The sequence below is a fragment of the Lotus japonicus genome, chromosome 3 (genome assembly GCF_012489685.1).
Source record: "Lotus japonicus ecotype B-129 chromosome 3, LjGifu_v1.2".
Classification (NCBI taxonomy): domain Eukaryota; kingdom Viridiplantae; phylum Streptophyta; class Magnoliopsida; order Fabales; family Fabaceae; genus Lotus; species Lotus japonicus.
Genome location: NC_080043.1, coordinates 34,846,561 through 34,857,406, shown reverse-complemented (window position 1 = coordinate 34,857,406; position 10,846 = coordinate 34,846,561). Strand labels below are relative to the sequence as shown.

General features: G+C 38.5%; 1 protein-coding gene across 2 annotated transcripts; it reads left to right on the top strand.

Annotated features, from left to right (window-relative positions):
• The first annotated feature begins 6,644 nt into the window (after nucleotides 1-6,644).
• Nucleotides 6,645-8,356, top strand: LOC130749691 (uncharacterized). Of its 2 annotated transcripts, none has more exons than XM_057603068.1 (3): nucleotides 6,645-7,466; nucleotides 7,733-7,822; nucleotides 7,965-8,356. In XM_057603068.1, the coding sequence occupies exons 1-3, from the start codon at nucleotides 7,236-7,238 to the stop codon at nucleotides 8,124-8,126; spliced, it is 483 nt and encodes a 160-aa protein (XP_057459051.1). In that variant the 5' UTR covers nucleotides 6,645-7,235; the 3' UTR covers nucleotides 8,127-8,356. The 2 variants fall into 2 exon arrangements, with proteins under 2 accessions (XP_057459051.1, XP_057459050.1); XM_057603067.1 differs by having other exon boundaries at nucleotides 6,661-7,466; nucleotides 8,093-8,356.
• Nucleotides 8,357-10,846: the final 2,490 nt, after the last annotated feature.

Genomic DNA, 10,846 nt, shown 5'->3' with positions numbered 1-10,846 from the left:
CTTAGATATGGGTTTCCTACTGTTGCGCTCAACGGAGGCAGTGCCTCAGACTAGGGAATTTTGATGAAGGTACTAAGTATCATTATGCTACGCTCGTCGAGACAATACCTTGGATAAGGGGCTCTGAATAAAGGTACTAAGTGTTACAACTTAGTCGTTGTGTCACGCTCATTGGAGATTTTAGAATTAGTTTTCACATGCTTTCAACTAGCCTATGATTAGATAGTAAAATATCTTTTAGTTAGCTTTTCATTTTTAACTCTTATTCAAGCAATCACGCTTGCATGACGATTGTGGCTAGATAGTGTTATTCACACTTGATAAGTAGAGTTGACACATGTTAGGATTCTTAGACAACGCATATAATTCTGGGGGAAATTACCTAAATACTTTGAAATCTCAAAACTTTCTCAATTTGATTCTCAATCTTCTTTGTTATTTGCTTTATTATTTGCATGACCACAACAACCAATTCAGCTCTTATTTGCCTAAACTATGAGTTCACCCAATATATTTGTTTTCTTAGTCCCAGAGCATGATAATTTAGTCTTCCATATCCTATATTATTTGAACGATAGAGTACACTTGCTCTTTTGTGTGTGTATTTTACACGCAACACGCACGATGAGATAGGTCACTAATAAAAAAAACCGTCTTTGGAAGCTGCTTCATGCGCTAAATTTGATCTATTTCTGGTGTGAAGAGTTAAATAGTTTGGGCTCGTATCGTATTCTTAGAGAGCAAAATAATTTTCTAAGACTCTCTTGCTAAACAATAATGTTATATAACAAATACTAAATGGCTACTCATAAACATGCTTAATTATAAGCCCTATATTATATTACCCACTTCAGAAGGGTAGGGTGTTATTAAGGTTTTTGCAAGGCAAAAAAATGTTAATTTCATAATTTGAGATAAAATCTCAAGGAAAGATACATCATTGAGCTTATTCATTAGAATATCCTTTATCTTAACTAAGAAATCAGCAAGTTGATTACACTCTCTAAATACATGAATGCAATCAGTATAATTTACTGGGTTAATAGCCAAATTAGTTCATGTCTTTGTAGTGAGTTTTGAATTTAGTCCCTCCACAAAAAATATTAAGTGATATTTCCCTAACATGTCAAGCGTTTTGGTATTAGTCCTTGCCGGATGGCCGAGCTCCTGCGAGATTTCCTAGTGGCAGGTCAACGCCTATATGACATGCCACGTGTAATTTTTAATTATAATTTTAATTCCATGCGTGTAATTAATAATTAAAATAAAATTCAAAATTACACAAAAAATCACTAAAAATTTTGTTCAAATCAAAATGAAACCAAACCCTGGAAAATTGAGGAACATTCTAGACCCTTACCCTTCTAAGAGGAGGAGTGCTTATTTGGAATTGGGGAGTAAGGTTTAATGGGATAGCTTTTGTGGGGCTTTTATAAGTTTCTATCAGTTAGGGATTAGCATCTCTAGTATTGTTGCTGTTGGGTATTGATGGGTGCCACATGCTCTCTTAGAAAATTCCCCGGCGATGGAAAAAATGCTTTATTACATGAAACGTTTGTGTATATGGGTTGAAGCACCTCTTATACATATTAAATCTTTTATATTATTAATATTACTCTTTGCTTTCTTCAAAAAAAACTTGATAGATAAAAGTTATTAATGCAATCAAATCATAAATAACCGGATGATTTGAAAGCTTTAGTAATTTTTATTCATGTAACTAATACATAGTACAGTAAAAAGATATATATGTGTTGTGCATGCGTGATACAATCTTGACATGGAATATATAATCCATGCTTTATTTCATATTTCTTAAATATTAGTTACTAGGTCGTTTTACATGTGTCTTGTATATCATATGGTTTGATTTCACTAGCCTCTTCCACGCCAGCCTCCGCCGCGTCCCCAGCCTCCTCCATAACCGCCCCAACCAGGTCCACCGTATCCCCAGCCTCCACGCCCTCCCCAACCACGTCCCCAACCGCCGTATCCATAGCCAGGTCCACCACCATATCCCCAGCCTCCACGTCCCCAACCACCATATCCATAACCAGGTCCACCGTATCCCCAACCTTGTAATCCAACGTCTGCCTTCGATTGCTCTGCTGTAGTACCAGCTGCACATAGAGGAAAAATATACTATCATCTTTTTTTCAAAAGAAAGAAAATTCACCAACTATTTGTTTGCATATAAATTACACCACATGTTGTCCCAACACACAAAGAAATGGTACAATATTACACAAAATTATTTTTTTGATAAAATGACTCATAAATGCTATATATTACCAAGGAACTTTGGAAGAAGGTAAGAAATTCTTATATGACAAAACTAATTGTGTTGTTTAACAAAGTCATGCATGTAGTGAGTGATATAACTATCTTTTATTGTTTTTTTTTTTCAGTGTCCCAGAGTATCCTCGCATCCGATAAGAGAAAGACTAATTTTTAGGATAATGTCGGGCACCAAAGCGGAAATCTCTTCCAACTGTATTTGTTTTCATACATATGGATCCAGGAATGGAACTCACATGCTTAAGAGATCCTAGCTGGCCAATTCCACTGATACCAACACATTCTTGATGGAGATTAGTCTTGTGTTTGTTATTCTAACTTTTAGTATTTTCCAAACTGAATTGTTTAAATTTGATATATTTTTCTATATTCCACAAAGTGCAACCCTAGACAATTTGTTGCATGCTTGGGATTATTCTTAAAATTTCAGGAGACTGTAATCTTAGAGTAATAGAGTTGTCTTTTGTGTAGTTAGCTAGGCTTGTTCTTTTGGCTTCTATAAAAATACATTGATAGAGTTGTACACATTGCTATCGCTGCAAATGAACAAAAAATAAGTCACTCAAAGACTTTTTGTAGTTCACTTAATAATAATTTTTTTTGTTCGAAAAAAAAAGTAGTTGACCTTTTTTATGAGCACCTAAGTAGCTGACTTGTATAAAAAGCAAATGAATTCATATTTTATAGGTAGCAAATTAATTAATACATGACCAACATAAAATATGACAGCAATTGTACATGATTGGTAACTACTGAATAATTAACCATCGTATAACTATAGTGACTCAGTGCGGTGAATAATGTAACTTTCTGGATTTTTATTAGGGTTACTGAATATGGAATATAAAAAGAAAAGAAAAGAAATTAACTCGCATATTGGTGGGATATTAATAGTTTCTTTGTGTGGTGTATAAAAAAGAATAGATATAGCTATTTAAGAAAATATACCTTCTTTTTCATCTTTGGATGTCTCTGTTGCAAGAACAGTAGAGATCAGAAGCAATGCGCAGAGGAAGCACAAGAAGAAAAAGGGCTTGGTATTCATCTTTGCTACTGAGGTTGAGACTTGTTGCATAATTGTGTACAAAGATAGCATTTTCTCCACACATATTTATAGTGATCATGGCACAAGTTAAGTGATAGAATATAGAAGATCAATTAAGTAAATGATAATGGTCATTTAATTCATTTCCTTAAATTAATATATATCTCATGCTTATAATTATGAAATTGTTTGGCTCATTGTGAGGATTGTGGGAGGAGGTGCAGGTCAATTAATCTTATCAGCCATTGTATAAGGTTAAATCGAGACGCGTGTGTGAAATTGAGGTAAGCAATTTCATAGGGACTGGAACATAATGGTGCATATCAAGTTTACATAAAAAACTCTTACTAAATATGGAATATATTGTGGTGGAAGAGTTGACAATTTTATAGGAAGAGTTGTGAGTTGCTCAATGACATGCACTGAAAAGAATGTCTTCTCAATTAATATTCACTGCACATTTCGTCTTATATGTCTCTGGTGCCTCATTTTTTGACATTGCCATAAAATAGTTGTAGTGTGTGACTAATTTTCGAACTTGGTGGTTTCTACGGGTGGAGTATAAGGTGCAATACGTAATAGGTATTGCACCGCTGCCAGACATGTAAAGCCCAATAGAATCATAACACGCGTCACTGAGGGAAATGAGAAACCGGGTTTTCTGGTAATTCAGATTTGTAATATATTTGATATTTAATAAGTAAATGACTCAAAAGCCCCTGCACTTGGTTACAACAAAGTGGGTCGTCTTCTCGTTCTTGCCGTAGCCGGAGCGAAGGCTCATGCGCCTCCGCACCTCATTGCTCTGATTGCCCAGCGTCCCAAAAACTTCTCCCAACCTTATTGCCCAGCATCACAAAAACTTCAAAGTTCAAACTTTACCCATCCAGAGCAATAAAAAACAACAAACATAAATTAAAAATAAAAATTCAATCTTCAATTCGAAGATGAGGCAGAAGCCAATGGTGATGAACGCATAAATTAAAAAGCAAATTACCATGAATTAAAAAACTAGTGGTGATGAATACATAAGCCAAACCTTACAAATTACAATCCAATCAAGTTCCAAGAGTGAAAGCCAGACCAATAAAAACAAAGAAAAAACATTGAACATGAAACAAGTTCCAATTGCAACCTCAGACGATGAAAAACACCATTCCCAGAGCCACCACGCTCCAGCCTCCAGTACGGAGCCACCATGACTAAAGCTTCCTTCAATCTCCCCCTTTTTTTCCGTCGTAACCCAGGTAGTGATCTATGGCGGCTACAGCTTCATCGAGTTCTACTTCAAACTTCAGATCCGCGGCGGAATTGCTTAGATCTACAGTTCGGGCGATGTCTCAGCGTCGGTGAAGATGATATGGGTTGTATCTGCTAGTATACGCTACTGTTATCCTCTGACTCTGATATTTAACTACAAAGGTGTTGGAGATGACAAGTGGTCGTTGTATGGAGCTTTAGACGATGGGGTTTTGATCAGTACCTGGGTTTCTATGGTGGTTTGGGCGATGAGTATGCATCTGGGTTTCGATGGAGGTGTGGGTTTCGGCGGCGGTGCTGAGTATTCCGGTGGAGGAGATCTAAAGGGAGGAGAGGTGAGGGTAGTGAGGTTATTTTCACCTTATTTTTATAACATTTACTTTTTTATTTATTTTTCAACATGTAACTTTTACTTGTTATAACAAGTCAAATTGGCTCTTGCGTGGTGCAAGACCTAAAGTGCACTTGCACCCTAACAACCACCGTTTCTACGATATTCATAATGTATCATACCTGAATGATGTGGCCAATAAATAATTTATATCTGTCCATTTTTTATTTATGTTTATGTTTTTATTTTAAAAAAAAACTGAGGGGTTGAATGGTAAATTTAAAGAATTGGAGGAATTGAAAAATTAAATATTTATTATTTTATAGTCCTAACATTTTATCATAATTTGGTTAAGTGTTATGTTAACCCAGAAATCCTTCATCTTCTTCATCAGCACAAATTCTTCATCTTTTTCCTTTGTATCCATAAGTCCTTCATGTTAACGAATGTTCAGTTTCTACAACTACAACAAAGCCTTCATCTTTTTTCTCTACACCCTTCTCACCTATTTTAGTGCTTTACCTCTCAAAAACCTCAATTTCCACTTTTAGGGTTCTATTCAACTCTTCCCTAACAGATCTGAAACATAAAGTCCATACCTTTTCTCCAACCATGTCAAAGGTTTAAGAAGAAAAGATGGATCTGAAAACCAAAATCTCCATCGATCTCTTTCCACACTAATTGGGGCACGAAGTCGTTCCCAGGTCGGGTGCGACGCCCACCGCGCCACTGCCATCCTTTTCCTATGTACACGCCGCCATGCTTGGACGAGTGCGATACATTGGCTGTCGATAAACTCGACGAGGCACTCTGATCGAACTATTTGTGGATCTATTTCTTCATCAGTGTTTCAGATCCAACCTTTTTCATCAGGTAAAACCCATGAGAATTAATCACGACAGGGGGTCTTTTTTGGAATTGCAGTCTTTGGATTTGCATCAGAGTGGAAGGGAGATGAGAGTCTGCTTTCTGATTTGGGGTTTGCATCTAGGCAGTTCCGTCCTTTTCTTTCTCTCACTGGATTTGGGGGTTTAGGGTTGAAGGTGTGCTGAGGAGGAGGAGGGTCATTCTCAATTGATACATTGATTGATGACTACTAAGTAAATAATGAAAATAATAATAATTTTTATTTAACATAAAAAATAAAAAGAGAAAATGTTTTTTTAATTACACTCTGGATTTATTTATTTGGTATACACATCATCTGATGTATCATACCCAAACTAAGTGTTGCGGTATCGTAGCAAGCACCTTCGAACTTATATTCATTTTTCGATAAAGCTTCATTCACACATTCTTGAAAGAGTGAATGCAGTGGAGAGAAGAGAGATGAAAAAATAAGAGGTTTAATAGAGAATATGTGTTGAAAGAAGTGAGAAATAGATAGAAAGTGAATGTGAAAATCAAAAAGAGTGTGAATGCTCTCATTTTATGGTTTTGACACACATACTAAGTAGTAATGTTTTTTTTTGTTAAAATTAATTACGTCTGATTTCTCAAGATACCATTTATCGTCTGATTTCTCAAGATACCATTTATCTTTCTTATTAATTTTGACTCTTGAATTTTCCTTTCAACGTTGTAAATTAGGGGTGAGCAAATAACTATTACCGCCCGAAACCGCCTAACCCGAACAAAGAAAATGGTCCGCGGGCGGATTAAAACTGATTCTCGGATTTCCGGATTAAAAAATTGGTTTTGTGCCGGTTGATACCGGTCGGGTGCGGTTGTGAATAAATCAACCCAGAGCTACCCGAACCCGACCACAGTGTTGTTTATTTCAAAGTTTCTATGGAAAAATCTGAATCTTATATGTTTAAAGTGCAAAACCAATAGCTTGTAGCATACGATTGTACAGAAGATGTCAGTAATTGTATTATTTTTAATAGTATTAAAGCAAAAAGTAATAAGCATTAGTACTATTTTATTTTTAAAAAGCTAAAAGTTATGTCACTCATTGAAAATGTCTGAGAGCTATTCTAGATTAGGTAGGTGAGCTAGAGTTTCACGTGAACTTTAGGTGAGCTATTCTTCCATATTCTTCTACACATTAGTTTTTCGGTGGTTTTTGCTTGTGTTGCTCTCTCTTCTCCTTCTCTTGGCATCACACTTCAGTTATCTTCCATGTCCTTCAACACTCTTCTTTCTTCTCTTGTCCTCATTGAGCTCATCCTTTACACACTTCAGTTGTCGGAGTTGATTTTTGGCGATCGGAGACAAGTTAGAATGAAGGTCATGGGCTTGCCGGAGGAGAAGAAACTAGCGGCGATGAAGCTCATGTAGGTCCAAATCAGAGAAGAAATGTCATCGGTGAAAGATTGCAGAGGCTCAGTGAGCGAGTCCAACACCCGGATGAACCCACCCGACAGATCCGCTCACCCGCAAAACCCGAATCCGAATAATCCGAAGATGCAAATGGACAGCTGCGGTTCAGACTATGTTGTATTCGGTTTTGGTCGGATTGGCTTTCTTCGGCCTGAATCCGACCATAACCGACCGATGATCACCCCTATTATAAATCATATTATAATGGTATCCATAATATATACATTCAGGGGTTTTTCTAGGTCCAATCATCGTCTGCGTGACACCTCATGATTGGCTAAATTCAATAAAAATCCTACATGGCATTCATTCATTCTTTCCTCTTAATGTACACCATTCTCCTTAACTTACACTCCTCTCAATTTAAAAGCTTATATAAGACTCTTATTCTTCATTCATCTCCCCATTATTTGAATTTCTCCATCATCTTATTTGCACAATTCTCAACCTTTCTTGGTCTCTGGAACTTTCAGCCATCTCTTGCGTGTTGTGATTTTTTGAGTCTTTCTACATGGCTTCAAGATCGCCTTTTGTGGTTCTTCATGAGTCATGACTATACAAAGGTATGTAATTATTCTCCTCCGAAATCAATTTTTCATGTCTTTGGTGTGTTTTATTGTAATCCAATATCATTCCTTCAAAATTCATGTATTACTGACCCTGATATGCGTTTCTCCTCATTCCCTTTCAACCACTTTTTTACAGGATTATGGTGTCATTAGACCTATAGACACTGAAAATAACAATTTCATGAATATGGATCAAGGGTATTTTTTTATTATTGATCCCGTGAGTGTTCACAGCACAATTGATTTCGTGGTTTTTTTTTCCAGGTATTACCTTCTCAAATCGTTCCAATTTTTTTGAAGTTTTGGAACATCTCTCGTTCAACTTCGTACTGGTGTGATAGACGACATCCCCTGCAACATGCTTTCGTCAAAACCTACAGATGCACGTATAGGATCTGGTTGGCGAAAATTCTGCAAGAGAATGGAAATTAGAGCCGGTGACATAGTTTGTTTTAGGTTTGAAAAAATAGCAAATATAATTACTGAAGTTAAGGTGGTTTATGGAAATATTTAATCAGTTGTTATTCATTCCAAAATTTAATCAGTTGTTGTTTTGTCTTGGGTTTGTTTTCGTTATATTTTTTTTCTCAATTTACATGAGAGGATTGTTCACATGATTTACTTTAATTATCAATAAAATTCACTTCAACAATAAAGTACAAGATTAATTGTTATATGCAATTACAGATTCCTTTGTTGTATTAAGTATTATTTTCAGTAATATAAACATACGTCATCTAAAATTTATATTCGAACACACATATATTAATTAGTCATTCGCTGTTTTCGTAATTTATTATGGAATTTTTTTCAAATTTATATAGACAAAAAAAACTTTAGCCAAATACCAAAAACACGTTTTTACCTTACCTTTTTTTAAAATAAAAACCTAGCCTGGGCGAGACCCCAGGGTCCCTCGCCCAGGAGACCTGACCATGGGCGGGGGACGCGCCATGACCCTGAGCCTCCCTTCCCGAGGCCCAACTGGCCCATTTGGATAGGTTAGAGGCGCCAAAGCCCAACTCCACCTCTATAAATAGGAGGGAAATACCAATTGTAAGGGACTCTTAGCTCATTTGAGAAATAATAGCATTGAAATTCAGTTATATTTTCTCTCTCTAAGCGGTTAGAGTTTCTCTCTCTAAGCATTCACATCACTTTCCACACATTTTTGGTACTACATTTCCTCTCTATGTTCTAGCACGGAACATTTGGCGCCGTTTGTGGGGAACGGTAGATTTCTATTCCCGGACTACGTGGATCGCGATTCAGAGGAGTGAAACTCGATTTTCTGAGCGATTTTCTGAAGTTTTCTTCGTGGACAGTGATTGGTTCCTTGATTCTGAGTTTTGAAGATCTTTCGTTGGTGCACCTAGATAAACCAGTGGAGATCAATGGCGGAGCATCGACTATCACGTGGAGAGAGGTTGGAGCGAGCATACGATCCGCCGCAACGGCACGATGAGCAAGCAAGGTCTTTGGCTTCCTTCTCGAGGGACAAAGGAGGTGCGCAACTTCAACCTCAAGAACCGAGTGATGGAGCGGGTTGGCGATGGCTGATTCGCGACGTCATTAATCGCCTAGAACGACATGATGCGGAAACGAGCATAACAGACACAGCGCCGGAGCTTGATGCCTCATACAGACAACACTACCGAGATTCCATACAACGACTGGAGTCTCCTTTCTCTCAAGGACAGGTAGAAGCAGAATGGTGTGCCTATCCCCGAATCTCAGGAAACGATACTGGAAAGTGTCGAGCTCTACAACGCACGGTGGTAAAGCTGATTGTGGTTGGGAAATCAGCCATAACGCAGGGCAATGTGTTTTCGAAGGCCAAAGAAGTTGGCATGATTGCTGGAGGTTTCGGAGGACGAGGGACCACTAGTGCAGCACGGAAGCGATACGTTAGAGCAGTGAATGCAGTTACAGAGATTCCTTTTGGTTTTCAACATCCAGATATCACGTTTTCGTCTGCTGATTTCTTCGGAATAAAGCCGCATTTAGATGACCCGATCGTGATCTCCCTCCGTGTTAATCAGCTCACCGTGCAGCGAGTGCTTCTAGACCAGGGAAGTTCGGCGGACATCATTTACAGCGGAGCGTTTGCTCGTCTTGGTGTGAGCGAGGGAAAGCTCGCTCCTTATGAGGGAACTCTGGTGGGATTCGCGAGCGAGCAAGTATGGGTAAAGGGCGCCCTCAACCTTGACACCACGTTTGGCGAGGAAGAGAACGCTAGGACGCTCAGCGTTAAATATCTAATCCTTGAGACGGAGGGGTCATACAACATGATCATCGGGCGAAACACCTTAAACCGTTTGTGCGCCGTGATCTCAACAGCCCACCTGGCGGTGAAGTATCCGCTGTCGAATGGGCATATTGGGGGAATTGTTGTGGATCAAAGGATCGCAAGGGAATGCTACTATAATGTTGTGGATCGGTATGGGAAGAAGAGCGCTTCAGTCAGGCACAGTTGTAGCGAAGTTGAGACGCCAGAAGTAAGTTTGGACCCGAGGGGCGGGGGACGTGTTAACAGGCCCACACCAATAGAAGAAACCAAAGAGCTGAAGTTCGGCGAGAAGATACTCAAGATAGGAACCAAGCTAAGTGAGGACCAAGAACAAAGGCTATCAAAGTTGTTAGGCGACAATTTAGATCTTTTCGCTTGGAGTCACAAGGACATGCCAGGTATAGACCCAAACTTCATCTGCCATAGGCTGGCATTGAATCCAGGGGCTAAGCCTATAACCCAAACTCGCCGGAGAATGGGAAACGAAAAAGAGAAGGCCATCCAGCAAGAGGTAAACAAGTTGCTAGCAGCGGACTTCATACGGGAAATAAAGTACCCTACCTAGTTTGCAAATGTGGTGATGGTCAAGAAGGCGAACGAGAAGTGGCGAATGTGTGTAGATTATACAGACTTGAACAAGGCATGCCCAAAGGATTCCTATCCCTTGCCGAGCATAGATAAGCTGGTAGACGGAGCTTCAGGGAATGAACTTCTGAGTTTAATGGATG